Source organism: Electrophorus electricus, chromosome 5 (genome assembly GCF_041902795.1).
Source record: "Electrophorus electricus isolate QZ-2024a chromosome 5, ASM4190279v1, whole genome shotgun sequence".
Lineage (NCBI taxonomy): Eukaryota > Metazoa > Chordata > Actinopteri > Gymnotiformes > Gymnotidae > Electrophorus > Electrophorus electricus.
Genome location: NC_137501.1, coordinates 22,709,179 through 22,734,665, shown reverse-complemented (window position 1 = coordinate 22,734,665; position 25,487 = coordinate 22,709,179). Strand labels below are relative to the sequence as shown.

Below are 25,487 nucleotides of genomic sequence, written 5' to 3'. Positions count from 1 at the left end.
TCATTATGTTGCAGTCCTGTTTGACATGGATGATGTAAGTAGTAGTTTTATAGTTATGTTGTCAAAAAAAACAAACAACCCCAAACATCCACTACTTAAACGATCATGTTTCCCATTTGTAGGAATCCTTCTAAAAATAACATCTGGATCAAATTTGCATATGAAAATATAGATACGCTTAAGTACAGTATTTCTAAATGCCAACTAGTCATTCGTGCCAAAACACTCCTGGCAAGGTAATACTGAATATTTGTGAGGAACTGGGAAGGACTCAATATAGACACCTCATGCCATGTTCCTCTTATATAAATCTAATTTAAATTATGTTTCCTATGTGTCCTTAAATATGTTGTACATTAAATGATGTGCACTAATTTATGCAGTCCTAACTGAAACGCATGACAACCTTAAGTTTAATCTTTGTTTTAAAAGCGATGATGATGATGATGATGATGATAAAATTATATTGCCACTGACTTTGGATGACTAGAACTATCATAGTCAAAAGTGACCTGAAAAATTGAAACCAAGAGTATTTCATTTATTATTTGATGACTATGAATTCTATTGAAACACTATGCGGAACACCCTTTTCTATGCCATGCTGTAAATCTGCAATCTTATCCAATAGTTTTATATGTATATGTATTCTGTATACAAACAGAGACAATGCATCTGAATATCTTATTGTATGAACACACACAAAGTACATATATACAAAAGGTTGGTGCAAGCTGCACTGGAAAGTTGACAGTTCCGAAAGCTTCCTTAATGCCAATCCACACCCATGAAGGTACACACATACACACATTGACCCACAAATGGACTTGAATCAACACAACATTCTCATTTGGAGAGTCTCTTTAGAGCTTAACCAGAGGAGGTTTTTGTAAATGGAATGTGGGTCAACTGCTTTATTTTTTGGACTTTTTGAATAAACTGAGGCTGAGAAACTGCTGCTTTTCATTGTCTGACTTCTTATGCCACCCAGATAGAGGGGATTTGGGTAGGGGGCAGGGAAGTAAACACACAGCTACATGTCTACATGCAAAGATCTTAAATGTAAATCTTCAAAAATGTATGTTTAAAACAGTTTTTGTGTGGCAGTAAGTGTCCACATGTGTAAGTTCTTGTAGGCTTCTTTTGGCTGATATTTGTTCCGTATTCAATGGTCCTGGTCATCATAAGTTGACACAGCTCCATTTCAGATTCAGTTCTGTTGACATTAGGGTTCTGTTATGCTTCAATTGTAATGAAGGCAGGGATCTGTTCAGCTTCATTTGTGTTGAAGGTAGGGCTCTGTTCTGCTTCAGTTGTATTGACACAGCTCCATTTCAGATTCAGTTGTGTTGAAGTTAGGGCTCTGTTCTGCTTCAGTTGTATTGAAAGCAGGGTTCTGTTCAGCTTCAGTTGTGATGAAGGCAGGGCTCTGTTCAGCTTCAGATGTATTGACCCCTAACTTTAGATGACTAGAACTTTCTTCACCACAATACTAATATTTTAACTTAAATAACATAACACTGTATTAATCCCCAAAGGGAAGTTAGAGTGTTCCAGCAGCATACAGGTAGGACAAACATAGAGGACACAGTGGGTAGGTAGATATAGGAAGAGTTCAGAAATCAATATTTGGTGGATTAACCAAGATTTTCAACCAGATTTTCAAGAGTATCATAGCATGCTCTCCACCAGACATTCATATTGCTTATTGAACAAGATTCAATTCAGGTGATCTCTAATCAGTACCTCATTAAGTAGAATGAGGCATGTATGTTGGAATTCAACAGACACTGGAATGGAATGACTAATATATGTGTAGAGTTGAAATTTAGGAGTGGTCATTTAATTTTTCCAGAGCTATACAAGATGTAAGATTTTTTCACCATTATTGCTATGACCAGATTTGTAGTGTAGAAGTATGAGATGTGCCAGACACACATGTGCACACCAGGGGTATAAATCACAAGTGTCATCATGATGCCAATGATCTGGTGATTTTTGATACCTCAATATTTTGCTGTGATGCAATGCAATTCAGTTCAATACTGGAGGCTGCTGTTACAGGGGCTGTAGAGTTTAATCTATAGCAAGTTTTTCAGTGATGTTCTTTAAGAGGTTTTTCAGCTATAACCCCCATAAAACAGGCCTAACCTCACCCATGTTGGCACCTACAGCATTAGGGCATAAAGAGAGAAATCATGGGTATAACGTTGGATCAGGTGAGAAAATAGATATGAATGCATCCATGTTTATACATCACATCAATGACACCAGATTGTTTGACACAGACCGTTTCACTGTTAAATCCCTAGTGCACACGTACACACACGATCAGCCCATTTGGTGCTAGGTACCCATACAAACACAGACACACAGACAAACACCACTTTTGGTGTTAAACACAAACACACACACTTGAGCACACATACACACACAGAAACAGCTCACTACGTGTTGGGCACAAACACACATACACACACTAAACAAGCTCACTAGGTGCTAATTGCACATGCACACATGCACACACAAACTTTTGCTTTTTGAGTCCCTGCATCTCCACTGATGAACTGGGTTAGTGGTCTTAAAAAAGTCATAAGAGAACTCTGTTGGTGTTTTTGACTCAAAGCACTTTTAGCACGTTCAGTTTTCTCATGGAACAGCGACAGATGCGGCTCAGTAGGGAAGCATACTGAAGACATACACAAACACACTTTAATACCAGAGGATTCTCCAGCACACACAAATATACTGCATTCAGTTCTGTTTGCTTTGTGTGTCTGTGAGTAAATTGTGCCTGCTACTTGTTATTCAGATGATACAGGTTATTCATCTTGAACTCTCTCTCTCTCTCTCTCTCTCTCTCTCTCTCTCTCTCTCTCTCGCTCTCTCTCTCACACACACACACACACACACACACACACACAAAGGGCAAAGCCCCTGGGCAAACAGACTGCAGTGGCAGCTGCAACTCAGCAGTCAAGTTTCCTCTTACTGAGATCATTTGCTCATGAACATACCCAGCCAATCATAAAACAGTACTGACTTATCTAGCCAATCACAGCACAGTGTCAGTCATCTCAGAAAAAAAAACAAACCCAAAACATTTAAGGTCCAGTAATGAATCAATTATCCTGCTATATATGTATTTCAAATTATTCTGCTCTGTGCTTAAAAGTGTTTAATATGTATTATATGTATTTCATTAATGGAAATGCCCCCAAAAACAAACAAACCCCAAAATCATGAGTAAATATTGGGGACAACAGAGATGGTTGTAACAAACGGATAGTTGTAACAAAGGGATGGTGGTAACAGCACCACGTTTACCAATAAGGGATAACCTAAGTTAGTAAGAGTCTTTATTGGCATAAAACACGAGTGTAAAGAAATGTCATTCACAGCAAGGCCCCAAAACATACATTTATAAATTTACATCGACGGCAGAATGGGCAGCAAGAAAATATATTACAGTCTGTCCATGTTGATATTTACAATATCAATCACAGTTTTAACATGTGACATTGAGCAGATACTGCAAGAAATGACAATGATCAAGACAGCATATTGTATCAGTCAAAAAGTATTCAGTTCACTGGCAGGAGGATCTGGTGTGTGCTTCATTGACTGGGGCAGCAGATTTCTATTTCTGCACTTCACTCCAGACAAGCCCATTGAACACCTGATTAGCGTGCAGGTTATCGTGTTAGACATAATCAGGTATTGGCTTTTAATACATTTATCAGTTGTTTTAATATCTGTGTTGCGTTTGTATGTACAGGAAGAGATACCTATAAATAAACTTTTCATTGCTTCTGAACACCTGTGCCAGGATCTCACTCGCACTGCGTTGTGAAGTGACATCTCCAGAGCTCTGCATTAATAAAAGGCCACAGGGTAACGCACTGGTTCCTGTCTCTTCTTTCCTGCATCAACGGACACGACAAGTGGTAGTAGTGCAGATTGAGTTACAGTTTACCCCAATAGTGGGGCAAGTTGTAACAATGTATTATATAACGCCATGTATTTTTCATCAATTAATGAAATAGTGATATAGCTGGAGAAGTTGAAAACATCGCTATTTCCAAAAGACAAATAAGGGTACCAGATGTGTAGGCGAAACACTGAATGATGCGTCACCTACATTTATCCTAGATAGCGAAAGCTGGGTGAAATCGATAAGTTTTATAGACGTCACCTCACTGATCACCCTCTTAAAGAGCAGACTGCAGTTCCAAAGTCTATAAGACGTGTATAGTGGACCCCATGAGAACACGCGCGTGTATTTCCCAAGGCCTGTGTTCAACAGGTAGTTCATTACTAGTCTTCTGAATGAATTGTAGATTTAAGCAGTTAATCAATAGACCATTAAAAAAGCTTTCTCGTTGTCTCCCAAGCTTCATTTTATATGTAAAAAAAACTTCAAATAACATTTGGGACAACGGAGACATACCTACTAAATGAAAGGGAATTACAATTTTGATTATTTATTTGTAAAATCAAAATGAATGATATTGAAAGAGCTGGAAGCTAACATTTTTCAAGGTTATGGGAGCATGCCTCTCTCTTCGAAGTATGGTGTCATTCAGTGAACTGTTTATCTGCTTAATATGTAGGCATGCGTGAAATTAATGATTTAACCGCAAAGTTCTATTAAACGCTTCACGCTAAATTATGCTACAATTCCGTCGTGTTTATCATCTGACACATAAGACGGCTAAATGCAGAAGGGGCGCAGATCCAGAAGGGGCGAGATCCAGAATTTGCATTAATGAATGCAAAAGCTGATCTGAACATGAAACATAGCCCAGTGCTGGAATGTGAGATCTTGGAACGTATTGTTTCATCAAATACGATTAAATAATACATAATCTGAGCAAGAATTCCCTCTAGCGGCACAGTTTTGGCATTGCAGTAAAACAGGCCCTTTGACGAAATATTTGTGTGTCTGTCTGTCTGTGTGGGGGACATATTTTATATCTTTGTTCCTCGGCACATGGGGAGCATTTACAGTGATTTAGGCGCCATGCATTATTACCTCTCAGTCACATCGCGAATCAATCTTTGTCAAATTAAAAGTAGCTCCTTCTACGTATATTTAAAATTCAAAACATACTATGCGGGAAAACATTCATAAATTATAAATTGATTAAAAACTCAAAATCAATTCACAAACCGTGAGAAGGAAAACTAAAATGACATTTTTTGACTTTTTTCACTGGCATTTAAGAAAACTAAAGGTAAATAAAGGTCTTTGGATAACTGTGAGCACCTCTATTTTTCACTTTTGTCTGTTTGTACAATTTACAGGTTGTTCTGCGCTGTCTTTTATTTTGACGGAAAGTCAAACGTGTTTTCCAGCCACTGTTTCTCTTTTCACTGAACTCCCAGCCACAGGCACTTTAAAAGTCATGTGACAGCTACACGGAATATACAAGCTTTGTTTTGTTCCACTGAAATGAATTAGAGTGTTTCTTTGCGCGATTCTTTCTAAAGCATGATTTCCCATTAATTTATTGGACCAAGTAGCATTTGTACAAAATGGATTCTCGCACTGCCGCTCTCATTACTGCGCTGTTTTGCGCATTCTCTGCTAGTGCCACTATGCACCTGGATAAAGGTAACTTGGCTAATCTAGCTAGCTAGCTACTATACAACACACACGGTAGCTCTCAAATGCAAATATATACTGTCTATTGACGTGTTCTTTGATTTAATTGATAGAGATGGAGTCGCTGGTAGATATTTCCCACCATATCCGGACTTCTTCTAATGGTACAAACGCTAGTGACCTGACTTATGGCTTCGTGTCCTGCGCAGTCTCGGTTCTGTTCTACGGGAGCAACTTTGTCCCAGTGAAGAAGATCGACACTGGTGATGGTAAGTCACGCAGCCTGGCATTAACAGCTGTGACTTTAGTCTTGTTTTTCTGTCTTCGTTAACGTGCCGACCTCCTCGAGTCACCATGCCGGTGTTTTACTTGTGTACCTAAAACTGCCAGAAATGGTGAGTTATACTTCCTAACGCGAGAATGTGTGTATTTCTTTATTACAGGAATGTTTTTCCAATGGGTCTTATGTGCCGCCGTGTGGACCGTGTCCCTTGTAGCCAACATAATCTTGAGGTCGCCAAAATTTTGGCCATTGGCCATGCTAGGGGGTGCTATTTGGGCCACAGGTACCTCTCGCGTTTACCGTGAAGCAGTGATTATGGAGTGATGTTACTTTATGAATGTGTTGAAACAAAACAAGTTGATGTTTGCAGAGTGTGTTAGTAATATTTTGTGTTCTGCAGTTCACTGTGTGTGTGTGTGTGTGTGTGTGTGTGTGTGTGTGTGTTTTACTCTGTAGGTAACATCACGGTGGTTCCGATAGTAAAGACTATTGGTCTCGGACTCGGCCTGTTGATATGGGCTTCTTTTAATCTTCTTATGGGTTGGGCTAGCTCACGGTAAGCTTAAGATGACAATGGCGTGTTCACACATTATATGGTTAAAATGTACATTAATGTTGGTTAGCGTGTTTTGTAATTTGCACTTAGCTTGCACAGCTGATGAAGGACCTCTGTCTGAAATGTCTTATTTCTGTGGGAACTTTGTGTACTTTTTACAATTTTGAATAGTTCTACATCTCTTACTACAGTACACTGCAGTTACTCACTTCAAATCTTATTTTCCAAGCAAATTAAGCATTCTTTGTGCACTACAGCCACACATTAATGCATACCCTAAGTTTCTCTTTTCAGATTTGGCTGGTTTGGTATTGAAGCTGAAACTGTTGCCCATCCAACACTCAACTACTGTGGAGCTGGTCTGTGTTTGTTCAGGTGACGTACACACACACACACACACACACACACACACACACACACACACACACGTGTGATGTAATGATTTTAGATACTTGCCATTAACCTTTGAGTAACACAATCTCTTATTGTGTCCACACAGTGCAATTGTGTTTTTCTTTGTGAAGAGTGACGTTCAGAGACCAACCACATCTGAAGAAACACCTCTACTCATAGACAATGTAAGTGTCCTTTATTCCCTTTCTTTGCGGCCTCACCTTCATGTGTAGACATCCACCTGTTACTGGTTAGCAGGCCTGTAAATGGTGGTCAGGAAGTGTGGTATTCGCTGTGGTATTCGCTGAGCTGTACTGGAGTGATATTCCCTGTGCGCTTTGTTTCAGAGTGTAAACACTTTGAATCGGCCCTCATCAGATAAATCCTGGGTGGACATGCTGTCACCACGCACCAAACGTGTTGTGTATGTATAAACACCACCATGAATTAACTGTGAACAGAGTTAGATTTTTTTTTTTTCTTTGAAAGCAGGATGTATCCATTAGCCAGATTACTTAAGTCGGAGCGCAAGATTAATTGTTTAATAGGCATGTGTATTCTTGTTTTTCTTCAGTTTTGGTTCTGACATTTATTGATTAACTGAGAAATCTCACTTTTTTTTTTTTCTTTTTTCTGCTGCGATGTTGCTGTCCATGTCGTAAAATGCTGTGTGTCCCATAATGATGCTTTGCAGTGGGTCGGTGCTTGCTGTAGGTGCGGGACTCCTTTATGGCTCCTCGTTCATCCCTGTGCTGTACATCAAAAATCGCGCGGCCAATCAGGATACAAGATTCAGCGGGGCAAGTCAGTTTGGTAAGTCCTGACCACACTGCTGCTAACAAATGTTGCATCCAAATTCAGGGTATTGTAATCCAAATTATTTGTAACTTCTAAACAACTGTTTGGACAAACTAATTAAATTAGGTAAGATCTATTGATGTCAGAGACTCCACTTATTGTAAATGAGTGAGTGTGACTGACTGTGTGGGTGTGTGTGTGTGTTCTCAGATCTGGATTATGTCTTTGCTCAGTTCAGTGGGATCTTTCTCACAAGTACTGTGTATTTTGTCATCTATTGCACCTTCAAAAAGAATAAACCACAGGTGTTCTCTAAAGCTATACTTCCAGGTAAGACAGTTACATATTTGGTATTTGTGTGTGTGTAATTATATAATATGAGGGCAGTGGTTTGTGCTTGGGAGGTTGTTGGTTCGAGCCCTGCCGCTGCAGAGTTGCCACCATAAGGCCCCTGAGCAAGGCCCTTTACCCTCAGTTACTCCTCCCTAGCTTTGGGCTGCCTGGCAATATCCTAGCCCACACCCGTCGCTGGTGTCGATGACGTGGCAGTCAGCAGTGATGTTTTGTGTATGTGTGTGTGTGTGCGCGCGCGTGCGCGCCGCTGCCCTGTGCAGGTTTTGTTTCTGGGGTGATGTGGGGTGTGGCCACATGCTGCTGGTTCCTGGCCAATCACTACCTCAGTGCAGTGGTCAGCTTTCCCATCATCACCACAGTGAGTGAAAGTTCATTGGACTAATCCTTACTCACATTAAAGCTGCAATTGGGAGTTTCTTTTAAATAAATGTACTTTTTTTTTTTTTTTTTTTTTAATAAAAATATTTAGAGCTAAATTTCAAAAGCTTTTAAGTGTTCAAGAAAACTATAAAATGTTTATATAGTAATTATGACTTCCCATAGGCTTCCATGGGGCATTTTTCAGTCCCAGAAATGAGTTGTTTACAACCATGAGCCTAAGTGTAGTTTTGTGATATCAGCTCATTTAGTAAGTGTTTTAATAAATGTTTCTAGTTGCCCATATTCGCTTGACAGTTGATTGCTCTGGGGGGTTGTTCTATGTCATAGCACCAGGTCCCTTATCTGCAGGATCAACTTAGAAAACCATAATATTGTGACCTCATAAACAAACCTGTTATGATGACCATGAGGCAGTAATGCTCATGTGTGTGCTTTGTTTATTTAACAGGTTCCTGGTCTTATTGCTGCTATTTGGGGTGTTGTAGTTTTTAAGGAAGTGAAGGTGAGAGAGAGAGAGCAAAAAAAAAAAAAAAAAAAAAAAAAGATTTGACTATGTACTGATTTGACTGTGTCTTCCATCCTTTTCTATTCAGGGACTGCGGAATTACCTGGTTCTTGTTCTGGCCTTTTGCCTGGTGCTGACAGGGGCATTACTCACTGCGTTCTCCAAAGTGTAACTGCAGCTTCATCACAAGAGGGTGACATTCCAAAGCAAGACACAACAGAGTGACCAGTATCAGTCAGAATAATTTTTCTTTTAAGTCGTTTGGCAATGTTCACTGTTGGAAAAGTTAAAAGTCGTTTTCAAATATTGTCAAAAGTAGGAGAAAGAATTGCACAACATCAAGACTTTGAGAGAATTGGTTTAACTGAAGAATAATCATAGCAGGGATCAAGTAAAGTATATGAACTGGAAGGGAAATTACTCTCTTACAGGGCACTTTAATGAGTCACTGTATTACATTATGAATTTGTTACTGTGCTTGTGCCAATATTTTTGTTGTCAAAGTACTTTAATAATACTTAATTTACACTGTGGAATATATATATTTTTGTATCACAGCAAGATTGACCTTGTTTATGATGTGGTTTTCTAATTCTACCACTATAAGTAGTCTATTCATTCTAATTGAATCACCTTACTCGTCTAATTATGGTGTGTAATTATTGGGCCAGGGGGCAGGAGGAGTGGGCAAAAACCAGCGGCTGGTATGTAGAGAGATTGTACATTACCTGAAATGTGTGCAACTTTGGTGTGTGTGTGTGTGGTTTTTTTTTTTTTTTTTTGGTTTGTTTTTTTTAATTTTTTATTATTAGGGGAATGAAGGCTCTGAGGTAGATGACTGGAGTAACTTCTGATTTTAATTTTTCATCAGGGAATTAAAGTTTCTAAAAGAAAGTGTGGTGGTTGTTATATTAAGATAAACAAAGGAACAGCAGTGTCCTCATTAACACATTTTCTAAATGCTTTCTTAATTATATTGAGGTACATTAGTGGACATGCTATCTAAAAAAAACCAAAAAAAACTTTGATCAACTCAGTACCTCAAAGGTTCTTGTAATGTAACCTTACAATCATTGGCTTACTATGAAATAGCTGGCAAATCAATATTTAACTGTTTTTGGAGTTTGTACCAAAAGGAAGTCATTGTAACTTCTGGGGGGGGGGAAGTATCCTTACAAAACAATCCTGTCATTGCAGCAAACTGAAACATCGCTATGACAGAGGAAGGAGTTTCTGTATTTTGACACTGGCCAAATTCTGGGGGAAAAAAAGAAATATGGCAATGCGTAGGCATATGAAATGCATAATAATTACATTCTGTTCTTGTTTCCAGTGTAGTCATATGTCTAGTGGGACAGTGTTTTCCCCATTACATTGGCCATACACTGGCAGGTAGTGCCACTGAATGCAACACTAACCACATCTGCAAGAACCCTTATCTGCAATTGCTAAATTAACTCTTAATGTCATTTTTGCAGTATGCTATAAAAATAAGGCCTCTCAAGTGAGCAATAAACATGATGTCACTGTGGACCTGTGGAGTCTGCCTAGTCCACATAGTGTGAACCTAGGAATACATAATCATCACTGAGTTCACTGGGAGTGAAAGGTTAGATTCCCCCTCTGATTTGACTCACTGCTCTCACTTCCTGGTTTTCACATGTAAGACTAAAGAGCATAAGCAGTCGCAGATAGAGCAGTCGCTAAGCGTGGTCACATCCTCATAGCTTGACATCAAAGCCGCCTATGGCTGTGACTCGTGACGTGGATGTTCGAAGTGAGGGTGTTCATTACCAGAATATAGAGAGAGGGCCCAAGACTCCTCAACCTCATACAGGAGGAGATCACTACAGAGGTAAGAACACTTGCTAGGAGAAACTCGATGGGAGCAATACAAACACACGAAAAGCATGCTGGTGTGTGTTTATCATGTTTTAGGAGCACTAAGGCTGGCTGCAGGGTGCCTTGGTTTGATATGTATTCTTCAAGCAACTCTCAACATTGTCCTGAGGCTATACTGTAGGTTATTTTTCATTCTTGAGCTTATTTTTGCCCTTTTTTGTGTTTATTTTTGCAATTTATATTTTTCTGGTTGTTTATGTCCATCATGTTCTTTACTTTCCAGTTTCTTTTCAGGAAGGCAAAGATCTGATGCTTACAAGCTGCAACAATTACTCTATAAAGACAGACCAGTTACAGACCCAATACAACATCCTGACTATTGAAATAGACAAATTACAGACCAAGTACAACAACCTGGCCTTAGAGAAAGACCAGTTACAGACCGATTACATCAGTGAAGGTAAGGAAAAAGAGGAACTCCAGAAGAGGCTTTCTGAACTACGTAAGTAATTTAGAGGATTTATAGTTTTTAATTGTAAAGCAATTTCTGTATTCATTTTAAGTACCAGAAGCTTATGTTGGCAGATAGAATTTACTGATTCGTTGATATGCTTTTGTGTCATCGACATTGGAGAACCAGTGAAAAAAAATCTCGATGACCTCGCACAGGTGTATTGATTTTATTTTATTTATTTTTTGGCAAAAAAATCAAGGTTGACAAAATTACATTTTCAGTTGTCTTCTAGATATTATTCACAAATTTGACCTTGAAAGAAGTGCATTTCCCCCTTTTTTGTCAGCTGTTTCCATTCAACTGTGTGGAGCCAAACGAGAAAAGCAGCAAAAAATAAAAATAAACCTGGATAACCTGGACATGGAACATAGCATTAAGATCCAAATAATTTCCAAAGAAAACTAAACTTTGTACTTTTTAGCTCAAAAGCATATGAGTACAGAACAAACACAAATTAGATTTATATCAATTCACTTCCAATACGTTTATTATCTATTCAGCTATACACATTTAACCAATATGCAAGCAAGCTAAATATGTGTACACTAATAAGTCATAATTAAGTTATTTCGTTGCAACAATTGTCTTAGTTTTTATTACCCATGTACGTGGATTTTTGTTGCTTCCGCTTTTGCTGTCCTTGGAATCGTTCGGCTTCACAAGGTATTATGAAGATCGTCGGTTTTGTGCCTAATATAAAAACAAGTGCATTGTCCAATTGTAATTAATAAAAGTCATGATTGGCTATCGGGGTTTAATAGCCTGGTGAGAAGTTAAGCCAGGTCCATCACATGGCTCTTAAAAAAACAACTAATTTGGACCCTTCAAGACCAATATAGGGGAGCTACATGAAATTCATTATTCACAGACAATTTGCTGATCATCAGCTTTGGTGAATTTGTGCGATGAAACTCCCAGGTGGTTGGAGTCTGTGTAAATTTGAATGTAATATTTTAACAGCCTGAGAAATGCTAGATTTGCAGTTAGGTAATCAAAACTGTTGTCAACTGATATCAGCAATGTTACAAGAACAACAACAATTATAATTATTTATAGTCAAATTCAGTTGGAATAATGTAATTTGTAAATGCCAGTTGGATTTGGAGATTTTATATATATATATATATATATATATATATATATATATATATATATATATATATATACATATGCTAATGTAAGCTAGCAACTAGCTAGGCATCAATCAAGTTTAACCTCACCCCCAAAACCCTCCAAAAAACCTTCTAAGAACCTGCTAAGAACTTCCTGCTTGCTAAGAACTTCCTGTTAATGGTTAGAGAGTGCTGTCTAAATAATCAACCCCAAATTACCAAAACCCCAATTCTCAAATTGGTCCAGTGGCAGAGATGTTCACTGTGCCATGGTTTGTGCTTAAAGCTATCAAATAGCTATGGAGTGCTAACTGAAGTGTTAACTAAAACTTCTGAAGAACATGCCTCTTATCAAGAAAAATACTGGGGAAGATTAAGATTGGCTATGTAACTTGAAATGTTAACTTGGGTTGTGCTTAATTTACTTATGTGTGTGACCAGTAATATAAATAAATAATTTTATAAATACATTTTGGCTTCACTTTTCAATCATGGTTTTCTCATGCACAGTTGGCACTCTTACTCTACGGGTAGCCACACTCTCTTTGCCGTCTGGAACTCAGTGAGCTGTGATATAACTTACAGACCATGAATATGCATCGTTATGCATATTTTATGTAGCTCTGACATAGAAGTATGCAGATAATTGTAACTAGCTACAAGGTTAAAAAAATTGATCAAGACGAAAAAATATTCTGCAATGCCTTTAATTTACTCAAATGGACAGGTGAAAACATTAATCAGCCAGGATGGAAGTACTACACCTCCAGCATGTATTACATCTCTACTGAAGAGAAGAGCTGGAGTGAGAGCAGACAGGACTGCAGAGAGAGAGGAGCAGACCTGGTGACCATAAACAGCAAAGACGAACAGGTGAGAGAGAGAGAGAACACATCACATCGGGGGGGGGGGCTATTAATTTCTGATCTACCAATTCTTACACTTGAACAGGCATTTGTTGAAATGTTGAGAAGAAATAAGAGTGCTTGGATTGGTCTGACTGACAGAGACTCAGAGGGGGTGTGGAAATGGGTGGACGGTATGGAACTGACCACTGAGTAAGAGACCACTTAAATGAAGTCAGGTCATAATGCATTTATTGACATCTGATCCCAGCCTGCCTGGCTGGATGAGGTCATTCTGACTCTTTCTTTGTTTTCAAAGGTACTGGTTGCCATGGGAGCCCAATAATTATTTGGGAAATGAGGACTGTGTTATAGTTGGCTATCAGCCTGAAGAGACAAGACCCATAAATGATCCTTTATACACATGGAATGATTATGTGTGTTCTGAACGCTTTGTTTCTATATGCAAGAAGGGAATCTCCATCTGAGTTATTCTGAATTTAATGTATTCATTAAACATAGCATAAACATACTGCCAGCACATTTGGTGGGTAATTTATTACAAGATTTATTAGTGAGATGCTTCTCTTGCAGTACCTTCCATGTGATTCTCAGTTTAAGGTTCTCAAACCTCAAATGTTTTTCTTTCAGTTTAATCTAATTACAATCATGCTACATTGAAATACTGTATTTTTTCTTTTAATTCTCATTTCAAGGTTCAAGTTCATCATAGTTTGATGGACACAGGCTGGAGGCTGCAAATGTGATAGTTTTGACGGAGTTCATGGTATTGAAGAGTGGGGGTTAACTCTTTCGATGGTTAAGTCTGAAAGAAGGTAGTAAGAGCTGATTATATTCGCTTTAACTAAGCCCTTCCTTTATATAAGCATAGCACAGCATCAGAACAACAGTACCAAGGATCATGTCCCTCACAGGTTATCATGTAACATTTTCTACTCCAAATTGACATTTTATTTTATTCTAAAATTGATCAATACTGTGATTGGTCTTAGAAGTTTATCATGCGGTTTATCACACCAATCAACACAGCGGGTCATGATGACGGCTCCACACCACCTGTAGAAGCCCACTACTATGCCACACTGTTCCTCTGGCTGTCCACGTTCACTGGGGTGATGATATGATTGAAATGTCCACTCTATCACGTTTACCTAAACTAGCTTCTGTCATTTTGTGTTAATATATGCCTTTGCTAAGACAAAGCATGAGTGATCCAGAGACAGAACTCTGTTAGTATGTGAGCAGTGCAGAGTGGAGCAAGGAGTTGGCCTGGAGTGAGGAGCAGGTTTTCATACAAGTGGAGCATTGGTGTCTTCTCTTGGTCTCAGCTCTCACCCGTACTGCTCCAGTGTAAAACGTGACAAGGGCCCATTGTTGTAGCCTGCTGTTGGATTTGCTTTGGTTCATTAAAACATGAACATTACAGTTTTCTTAAAGTGTTTTTTAAAATCTAAATGTTTAAGTAAACATTAAGAAACATTTATTCTGGATTGAGCAGGGAGGGTGGAGGATTAGAATTGGACACTGAGTGAAGAGAAGAATTTCACTCTACTCACATTAAACATGCGAGTAAGGTGAAATTATCATTAGTTTGGATCTGAGCACTGCTTTTTAAAATGTTCCTCTCTGCAGTTTATGACCACCACATCTGCTCCTGTGTTTTTGAAGTCCTGTCTTTCTTCTCTGTACAGTGGTTGCATCTATAGGCATGCTGTATCTATATTCCATATACAGTCAAGGGAAGCACTATAAGCATACACACAGAGAGGACCATTATCAAAGTGAAATTTTTTAGCCCATCTGTAGCAGCACCTTTCAGTGCTGTTAGGACATATGAAGTACTAAAGAGCCACATACTGGGATCTGTGTCTTGTGTATTTATTCCATAGAAATGTCAGTGGCCTCATGTTCTGTCAGTTCTTTATTCTTAAGCATCTTCTAGCACACTAAATTAAATATCTTTATGTAACAAGGGCTGATGAAGCGAGTCTGTCTTTCAGGAACCAATTAGTGTATTAATTGTTACATGAATAGAATTCAGATCCAAGAAATTCAGATTCAAACACTTACATCAGCTTTTAAGGTTGAAAACCTTCTATGAGTTAAGATCACTACTTTGTCACAATTCACAATGTATATTTGGAAAGTGAAGGCATATGGGGTAATGGCATGTAATTTCAGAGAATATGAGCTTACCCACACTAGGAAATTTCCAGAAGCATTCCCCCTCACTAATTGATGTGACCATCATAATTGATGAACTGGTCTCTTCTCTCTAGTCAGGTGGTTGTAACTGGTCTGTAATTGGTCTCTTTCCACAGTGAACTTAATCCACAGCAGTGTGATGGCAGCCAGCAGAACACAGCAGCCAGTCTGGAGCATCTGCACCCTAAGGACTTGTGTATCTAGAAAGGAATACATTTATTAATAAATTTGAATGCATCAATTGCTCAGAACTGAAAGAGCAGTAGTGCAGGAATCTGCATAATGTAATAAAAGTGTTATGAGTAATGAGAAAGTTGCTCTGGCTAACAGCATCTGCAAAATGCCAAATGTAAATATAAACACAAGTTCAAAATGAACTTTATAGCTCATCTAACAGCAGCCAAATGATGTTTTACTGCTATATTTCTAGTGAGTTACAGGAACACTCAAATAATCTTCGTGTTACACAGCTCGTTAAATAAAGATTCAGTCCTACAGTCTTGTGCGAGAACCATGTGGCCCATATAACTGCAACCTATCCAATAAGGCATGACAGGCTAGTTCCATAGTGTGGAACAAACTGCATGTCTTGCCTCACTTACCCTCTTGCATTGGAGCTTGGGGTCAATTGCAACACTAAAGATGCTGAAATGCAGTTCAGATTCTGCTTTGTGAGATCAGGAAGTGTCGCATAATGTGGTCACAGGTAGATCACAAAAGCAAACCATAGCAACTGTACCGCTGGTCCTATCGCACAGACAAAGCACTCTGGGGAGCCTTTTACAGATTACAGATGCTGCAGAATGTTTATGGTAATGTGGACTACATTGAGGAGTGGCACAGAGGAGAGCGAGTGGAGATGATGGTGGATATCTATGAGAGTGGAGACAACATTAGACACCATGAGACCAACATCGAGGCTGAGGACACCAACACAAAAGGGAACCCACACATTTACTGCACAGGTCATTACAAATTCCTTTATGTTAATTTCTGAAACATACTTTAGTTCCTGCAAAAGAGATTCTCACTGTCATCATGTTCTTATGGTCTGTGGCATTTCATCTGTTTTGGATGCTATTGTAGAACTATACTAGAATGGGGAAACACTGCTTTCACCATTATACTGTAGAGAACTATAACATGAGTGGTAAGGAGGCAGATGCAACACAAGGGAGCGCAAACAAGAACCACCAAAACCAAACAGGACTAGGCTGAGACACCAACAGGAACAGAATGGGCAAGGTGCAGAACAGGGAGAGGAGTACAATGAGGAACAGAAGACAACAGAAGTGGACAGAGAAACCAGGGCAACAGGAGCAGACAGAACAAGAACCAGAGGCAGCAACCAAGACAAAAACCAAAAGGAACAGGAGCCAAAATAGAAGTAGCAGCAGGAGCAGAACCAACAGAAACTGACTGGGAACGAGGAGTGCTGCGAGGAAGGACTAGAATTACAAAAATGTAAAACCGACCAGGCCAGGAACAAAGACACACAGACAGGCACAGAAACAGACAAGGCATACAGGGACTAGGAGACAGGCCGAGGTGGGAAGGGCAGGGAACATGAAGACTAAATAAGGAGGCAGCTCTGTGGACACAGAAGAGACTGGCAAAATGGCAGTGGCAACCTTTTGAGGTACAGGAGAACTTTGAGGAGCTGGGAACAGGAATCAGACGGGCAACGTCTCACGCCGGGAACAGGATGGTGTCAGACAGGACTTGCAGGCATCAAGAACATCGAGATGGTTGGGGAGTTACCAGATGTAGGTGCTGAAAATCTGGCTCTAACCAAAAAAACCTCCAAAGTTTGCATATCTAGATCAGACTGAATAGCTTGCTGGATAGCCACTGGTGGAATAATCCTGGAGGAACACAGATACAGAACCTTTTGGGCAGTTCTCAGAGTGCACACGGGCTATAAGGAGCTCGCATTTATGCTTGAGCACCAACCGAGTACCTAGAAACGGGTTATGTGAGCATTCACTCCGCCTACTCACCTCTTGCACTGCAAGCCGCTCCCCCCTGCAGCATTGGTCAAGACAGGTAGAATCTTGGCGCTTACCTGGATCTCGCCATCGTCAAAATACATAGAATCCTGTTTTTTCCAGGAACGACGAGATGCCCATGTATCCGCAGCGCTAGGAGATTCGCCGTCTCTGGTTTGGTGGTGCCGGGATGTAACGAACTCACTGTGTGGAAACAGCGGAACAACCGTTTCCCAGAGTCTTGCGCTCTCGCTGCATCCTTCTTAGGCTGCTCATTCGGTAACGGTGAGAAGTAAGGAGGCAGACGCATATGCAGAGTAGAACGAGATTTAAGGGCAAATCCAAAATCAGAGTCGTTAGGGTAGTCCAGGGTCATAGAGCCAACACATATTTCGGGGATACATGATAAATAAACTAAGGGCTAGGATAAACGAAGGCTAATAATGACAAACCAAAAACACACAAAGGCAAACAGAAAGCAGGCTATAACAGAAACTAAGAAGAACGTACGGAAGTAAGGAAAAACAAAACAGCTACAATCAAACAGGCCAACGGACAGAGAGGCTTTGAAACAAAGACGGGCTTACAGACATCCAATACATTCAAACATTCAGCATATTCCACACAAACGCACGAAACGAACAACAGAAACATAGAGCATCAGACATGGTTTAAATACATGAACTTAACAAGGTAGAAACGAGGGACAGGTGTGAGCAATCAAACAAGGGGCGGAGAAAACGAAACTACGGCATGGAAATAAAATACACAAGACAAGGAAAACATGGAACCTGGAAGATGGGAGGGACTAACCGTGGCAAAGACACATTCAGTAAACCCCTGCTTTTAAGTATAAGCAATTTTTAGTTTCCCAATCACATTCAGTGTTTCATAAATAAATACATAAATAACAACCAAACAAACATGTCTAATGTATATTTTTGATAAATTAGAAAATTAATGATAGAGAGGATGCTCATTGTGATAGATAAGGTTATGTTGTTTAAATTAATATGATCACTATTAATGATTAAAGCATATGTGCATTACCCCTAGAAAGTCTCACTTCAGGGAGCAGATGCTTCAGACTGGCTGCAGTGTGTCTGGGGCTGCTGTGTGTTCTCCTGCTGGCTGCCATCACTGTATTGTGGGTCAAATTCACTGTAGAGAGAGACCAGCTACAGACCAGTAACAACAACCTGACTGTAGAGAGAGACCAGTTACAGAAGGAGAGAGAAAGTCTCTTGATTAGGCTTTTGGAATTGGGTGAGTGATTATTGGAAGTATTCAGTTCTGGCTTAACTGAAAATTGACTAGTTATGAATGGCTTCCAAACTACTTTATGAACAGAGAGAGACATTACCATGCCAGGATGGTATTACTTCAACTTGAGTATTTACTACATCTCTACTGGAAGGAAAAACTGGAGTGAGAGCAGACAGGACTGCAGAGAGAGAGGAGCAGACCTGGTGATCATAAACAGCAGCGAGGAACAGGTGAGGGAGAAAAACACAAAAAACAAACGAAAAAAAAAAAAAAAGTTAAGACTCCAGTGCTCAATGTTCAAAGCCTTCCTTCCCTACATGGGTTAGCATAGCTTACAGAACAGGTTATAGCTTAATGCTAAAGTCCTCAAGAACTTACCAAAATGTCCCTCTCAATTTCTTCTAGACTTTGTTTCAAGATGTTTTTTCATCAAAGAGAACCTTGTTCAATTTTGTGCAAATGACTAAGTGTTTATGTATGCAGAGTGTGTATGTGCGCTGGGTTGCTTGGAACATGTAACAGTTACTGCACTTCAACAGGACTTTGTGGTGATGCTAACAAGAAATATAAAAGCTTGGACTGGTCTGACTGACCCAAGCAAAACGAAAACCTGGAAATGGGTGGATGGCACTGCGCTGCTCACTGGGTAGGAGATCACTGACCTGTTTTCTGCTCACGATGCAGTTACTGACTCTTGCGCTTCATTATTCTGAGAAATGGTGGAAACTCTGATTCTCTATTTCAGTTACTGGCAATCTGGAGAGCCCAATGGACAAAATGAGCACTGTGTCATATATAACTATGGGTTTGATAGCAAGAACATCTGGGCTGATTATCCCTGTGATAACAAATTTGCTTGGATATGTGAGAGGAAAATTTTTCATTGAGTCTTTATGACAAGAAACAGTGGCAAATGACAGTGATAAAGTATATATTTTTCTGTGTCTGCTGATTGTTCTTGTGGAAGGGGAGAGTATAGGTGAGACTTGGATTAGCCTTTGCTTTTTTTCATGGAAATAACCAATATGATGAAGCTGGATTTATGACTGATGTACAGTAATCTTAAATTTGTTTTATTTTTTTCTACCCTTGGAATCAAGATTCAAAATCTAAAAACAGGCTCCTCTTATCCAGTGGTGTCCTAAACAAGACTAATTTGGAATATCCACATTTGTAATATATGTACAAAGACTCTCTGTCTATTTGATGCTTCCTGTTTACAGTACCAGTCAATGGTTTGGACACACCAACTCTTTTTTAATTTTTACTATTTTCTACATTAAAAAAACAAATATTGACTATCTTAGATTTTAGATTCTTTAAAGTAACGGTCCTATACTTTGATGACAGCTTTACATATTCTTGGTGTTCATATTCTCACATATACAGAGCTCTTGTAGGGTGAGGAACTAAAGTTCTGAAAGAAAACTATTTGCTGAGGGTGCATCTAAAATTTTGTGTGTTTTGAAAATGAATTAATATATACTCTACCACCTTTCTCAAATTATATTTGTCTGAGAAATAATCTTAAGCAATTTAGTCTGATTTGTGTATACATTTTTAAAGTACAATCAATCAAAAGTTGTATTAATTAGCCTGGCTAATGGGATTTAGCTGTCTTCACATGTATCATTTATGACATTGAACTCAGAGCTTTGAAGGTTAACAACAATAAGCCGAATATGAAGTATTCTCAAGTTAAACGAAACTTGTGGTCTTAACCACAAGCTTCTCCTTGTCTTTGACATTGTACTGCCCAAAAGGAAAGGCCCGCCTCTTCCTGTATCAGAGGCGGAACACTCAATAAGTTAAAGAGAACTAGGCAGACCAGCATTTAAAACTGATACCCTTCAGACACTGTAGAACTGGTCCTTTTATCAGAGGTGAAACAAGCAACACAGAAGATGATGAGATGAGCAAGCCTATTAATATAAATGCCGCAGCTACTGCAGACAGCATGTTTGACTCAGAGGACAACAAGTATATATATGAAGACATGAGCCATTCGGGCAGAATCAACAGGCCTCCTGCTATCTCTGGTGCAGTATACCTTCACACATACACTACAGAAGCACAGTGAGTTTAGTGTACAACAGTGCAAGGCTTATGATTTTAAATAATATACTCATTCTCAGGGTAACTCATTCAAAATTATTTTTACAATTTTTACCACACGTATTGTCACAAAGGAGCTTTTCAGAAATAATTTATACAGACAGCCCAGGTCTAGAGTAATGAGCAAACCAACTAATGCACCAGTAACATACACACTGCCCATTAAAAATCTTAGGACATCTTACATTTTTTTGTCTGCTTTTCATTGTTACTAATCAGATTTATGTTCATTAAAGTGTTCTCCATGCTATAAAGATGCCTACATTTTTATTTTTCCAAACTACTGTTAAAAAGTAATTTTATGTGCTTTTTGACATTATTCTAAATCTAGTGCATTGTATGTTGTTCCTTGAACTTAGCATTTTTTGCATTTGTAAACATTTGCAGGACACTTTGAAACACTCTGTGTACCGCGTGCATGCGCGCACACACACACACACACACACACACACACACACACACACACACACACACACACACACACACACACACACACACACACACACACACACACACACACACACACACACACACACACACACACACACACAGACAGACAGACAGACAGACACACGCATACAGACAAAAACATACACACACACCTTGAACAGCTCACAGCACTTGCATTACCTTCTGAGCTACTGACAATTTAAACCTGTCAAATTAAACCAAATTAAACCTGTCACATTTTTTGCCATTAATGTGCACTGTTCTCTAGATTCAGGAACTGATACTGCAGGGAGCAGATGCCCCAGACTGGCTGCAGTGTGTCTTGGGCTGCTGTGTGTTCTCCTGCTGGCTGCCATCATAGTTCTGGGTGGATGGTTCACTGCAGAGAGAGACCAGTTACAAAGCAACTATAATGCACTGCAAAAAGAGAAAGATGAATGTGATCTGGGTAGGTTAACATTTCTCAAGTGCAGGGATGTATGTGATCCTGCATGGACACTTAAGAGCAGGTCTTTCTGTATGATGTACAGCTGGAAAAACACAGGGATGGAGGTGCTTCAGCTCCAGCATGTATTACATCTCTACTGTGAAGAAGAGCTGGAGTGAGAGCAGACAGGACTGCAGAGTGAGAGGAGCAGACATGGTGATCATAGACAGCAGAGAGGAACAGGTGAGAGAGAGAGAGAGAGAGAGAGAGAGAGAGAGAGAGATTGGCATTATTATTGGTATTACAAATAATCCCTCCACAGGACTTCACTGAGATGTTGAGAGGAGATTCAAGAACTTGGATTGGTCTGAGTGACGAAGACACAGAAGGGGTGTGGAAATGGGTGGATGGCACAGTACTGACCACTGGGTAAGAGACCACTGACTGAACTGAGCTTTGACCCAATAAACCACGCATTCCCTTGTAGCTGACACAGAAACAGGAAGTAGAACATATTATACAAAGACTTTTACAAGAACCTTTACACAACAAAGCTATGACTACTAACTAAAATTTTGCTTTGCAATAATCACTCAACTCAGTAGCTACTATGAAAGCCATGGCTGTTACATGAGGAGTTTTCTGTGCCCCAGCCTTGTGAACTCTCATAAATGGATTTGCCTTAAAAATAAAGGCGATTTTAATTTTTAAAGACAGTATGTAAGAATTCCTTAGTGCAAAGTTAACTAATTAGACATTAGAATAGAGAAGCTTCAAGTTATTGCTGTTGTGCATGCTGATCTGCACAGATCAGTTACCTTCAGTCGTTGCTTTGAGTCCTTGAACTAAACTGGAAACTACGTGAATTATCATTTTACAGCAGTATGTCAACAGCTGCTATATATAACTAACAATTCAGTTTTAGATTCACTTACTGAATCTGAATGTGGGTTTGGGAAAAAAAACAAAACAACAACAACCACTGATCATGAAGATGAGGCACCGGCTATGTGGAAATGACAATTGATGTGATTTGTGCTCTTTTAGGTACTGGGAGCCTGGAAAGCCCAATAGCAATGGATGGGTTGAGCAGAATTGTGCTGTAACTGGGTCTGCTGCTGGGAAAGGATGGAATGACAAAAATTGCCAAGAATCACACTTCTGGATTTGTGAGAAGCAAATACTGTCCTGATATTAGGAAAACAGTATAATCACTGAAGGGACACAGAAACACTTCGACACATTAATTAAAAGATCAATATATCAGCAGATATATCGGCAGGTGCCATTTGAGTGACATTATATATATTATTTTTTCATGTTTCAGTATTTCACATTATTTCAAAATTATATTTCTGTGATCATGTCACAAAGAGTTTGATTGGCACACAGCTAAGTCATATTGATGTTTAGCTTATTTAAAGCAGATTACTATTTTGTTTTTCCTATAATTATTGTACAAATAATTACGTGCATTGTTACTGGAGTGTAAATTGATGATTACAGTGCAATAGTTAGAGATCCTTACACAGTTTACTTCACACTAATATTTTTTGTGAATAGTTCTGCTGCTCTCTAGTGCCCCTCCCAAAGTTTTTTCCCATAGTCCATACCATTCAAATATTTCAGATATGTTGTCTCCTTAGTGTAAGTGAAATTTTTAAAATTCATTAATATAAGCTTATAAGTCCCATGGTTTGAGTGGGAATGAATGAAAAATAATGAATGAATGAATGATTTAATGAATGAATTAGCCAAATAAGGTTAATCAGTTTAGTTTAAAATATGTATAGCTTGTGAATACTGTTAATCAGTCTTATTTTTCATATTTTAATGCTGCAAATTCTCCCCCATGTGATGGTAGAGGAAATAGTCTGATCTGGATCATTTGGATCTTGTAGTATTTGATGTCTGGAATTTAAAACAGTTATAATGAACATGTCTCAATAGCTAGAAACATTGAGCATTGTCAAAGATATGGCAACATAGAAGCTATTTTAAATTGAGGGCCATGTAATTTATCATGGCCCACAGAGCTAGCCTGTATTTAGGCCTATAGTTTCATAGTCTAATATTAGATACAGTGTTGATGCCTGAGATACAGATTTGATGAAATACTGTCTATGTAGACAGCTTACTTTATTACAGCAGTTACTCAATATTAAAACTAATACAGAGAGGAACAGAATAAGTAAAACTGAATGATATACCACATAAGTAATTAATAGTTATGGCTTGGTCTGGTCATTATCAGCTGAGCTCATGTTTGAGATGCACACACCCACACACACAAGATCTTAATATCAGCATCTAATGACATGGTACTGATTTGGCTATGATTTGACCAAAGGCTTATCATTCATGATTTATGAGTTGACCAACAATTGATGAACAGTGTTGCCCTGTTGGGGTAATTCACTGCAGACCTCTGAAGACCTGCACATTCTCTTTCAACAGTTGTGCTTGATCCAAGCTGTGATGAGTCTCTATCCTATACAAAAAAACCCAAAACTCATATTTTTATATACTTGTCAGTATGTTAAGAAAAACATAAATAGATAAAAAATATAAATAAAAAACACAATAGTAACTTTTCTCATATCAGTCTTGCTTATGTTTTATTGAACTTATTATTTTAAATGCTTATGAGATGATAAGTTTAAACTATTTTGTGAAAAACATGATAGATTTCTTGATACATGGGACTTTTAATTAATTTCAATTAAAAGTTAATTCATTGATTCAGTCTCAACTGGAAGAAGTAAGTTGATAGTAACTCGTGACCATCTACTCAATGTCTAAAATACCACCAGTATACCCACAAACTTAACAACTAATGTAATGTTTATTAAGTAGCCATTAATCATATACTGGATAATGCATTGAGCTATTAAGGTAATAGAGAGAGATAAAAAAAAACCTGATAAGACAAATGAGAATAAATGAATGAGAATCAAATATAACCTATAGGTGTCATGATACATCCCCTCCTCCCAAACGCCTCCGCATGTGTGTGTGTGTGTGTGTGTGTGTGTGTGTGTGTTTCATCAGTATGGCCATGCCCTCTCTGTGTTCCACACCTGATCCTCGTTGTGTGTCTGTTGCATGTATCTACTGCTTACATGCTACTATTGTTGGTGTTTGACCCCCTTGGCCTGTGTGCTAAGTATTCCATGTTGTATGTTTAAATAAACGTATGTTTCAGTTTTGTGAGTCTCGTCCCTGCATTCTGCTCAGCCTCCTTGTTACAATAGGATTAACTAGAAGACTTGTATATAGGACATTTAATCACTAGCACTATAGTATGTATGTTGGACCGAGCAATAGGGAAACAACAAAACAAACAAAATTAAAAACAACCTATTACTATTAATTAACTATACTTTCTCTGAAAAGGGTCCTGATCTTTAGTAATTTACAAAGAGGGCCAACATCAAAGTTTACAAGTAAACAGGAAGTTATAGCCTTACTTATTGTGATATATCAGGTTTGGTTGGTTTTGTCATGCCTGGAACACTGTCTGTGTGCACAAGTTGCCCTGCATGGCTACAGTTGAAACCAAGAGTCAGTCAGCATCCAAAGCATCAGATGAGTCATGATCCAGTTCCCTGGTTCATGATCCCTGGGAGACAGGGATGCCTTTCACTCGGTCCTAATCGGTTTATCGATTCCACAATTGGACGGAAGATGTCTGCATGGATATTGAGCCATGCTGTCTGGATAGTCACGCAGAGCTCTGTGGTATTTGTAGGTGCAGGAGCTCAGGTGCAAATGGACCTATCCACCACATCCCATAAATGGTTGATTGGGTTTGTTGGGCAAAC

The 25,487-nt window shown here is 38.9% G+C and overlaps 3 protein-coding genes across 7 annotated transcripts in view; all 3 read left to right on the top strand.

Moving 5' to 3' along the window:
- The window catches only part of gria2a (glutamate receptor, ionotropic, AMPA 2a), a 30,161-nt gene extending 29,208 nt beyond the window's left edge, over nucleotides 1-953 (top strand). For both annotated transcript variants that reach the window (XM_027029402.3, XM_027029400.3), the window contains exon 16: nucleotides 1-953. This exon is cut by the window's left edge and continues 1,258 nt beyond it. The gene's annotated coding sequence lies outside the window, so the exon portion shown is untranslated.
- A 4,429-nt stretch (nucleotides 954-5,382) lies between these two features.
- Nucleotides 5,383-9,772, top strand: tmem144a (transmembrane protein 144a). Of its 4 annotated transcripts, XM_027029394.3 has the most exons (12): nucleotides 5,383-5,617; nucleotides 5,722-5,877; nucleotides 6,052-6,174; nucleotides 6,348-6,447; nucleotides 6,742-6,822; nucleotides 6,947-7,025; nucleotides 7,188-7,264; nucleotides 7,535-7,653; nucleotides 7,849-7,968; nucleotides 8,253-8,350; nucleotides 8,822-8,875; nucleotides 8,967-9,772. In XM_027029394.3, the coding sequence occupies exons 1-12, from the start codon at nucleotides 5,539-5,541 to the stop codon at nucleotides 9,048-9,050; spliced, it is 1,170 nt and encodes a 389-aa protein (XP_026885195.3). In that variant the 5' UTR covers nucleotides 5,383-5,538; the 3' UTR covers nucleotides 9,051-9,772. The 4 variants fall into 4 exon arrangements, with proteins under 4 accessions (XP_026885195.3, XP_026885196.3, XP_081570545.1 ...); XM_027029395.3 differs by lacking the exon at nucleotides 6,052-6,174; XM_081714419.1 differs by lacking the exon at nucleotides 8,822-8,875.
- Nucleotides 9,773-9,912: 140 nt separating this feature from the next.
- On the top strand, nucleotides 9,913-24,863 carry LOC113589644 (macrophage mannose receptor 1-like). The gene is made up of 17 exons (XM_035530048.2): nucleotides 9,913-10,733; nucleotides 10,817-10,897; nucleotides 11,004-11,222; nucleotides 13,074-13,219; nucleotides 13,298-13,404; nucleotides 13,511-13,676; nucleotides 14,205-14,324; nucleotides 16,148-16,382; nucleotides 18,462-18,671; nucleotides 18,756-18,901; nucleotides 19,211-19,317; nucleotides 19,417-19,549; nucleotides 20,494-20,710; nucleotides 21,505-21,684; nucleotides 21,767-21,906; nucleotides 21,986-22,092; nucleotides 22,711-24,863. The coding sequence occupies exons 1-17, from the start codon at nucleotides 10,625-10,627 to the stop codon at nucleotides 22,853-22,855; spliced, it is 2,568 nt and encodes an 855-aa protein (XP_035385941.2). The 5' UTR covers nucleotides 9,913-10,624; the 3' UTR covers nucleotides 22,856-24,863.
- Nucleotides 24,864-25,487: the final 624 nt, after the last annotated feature.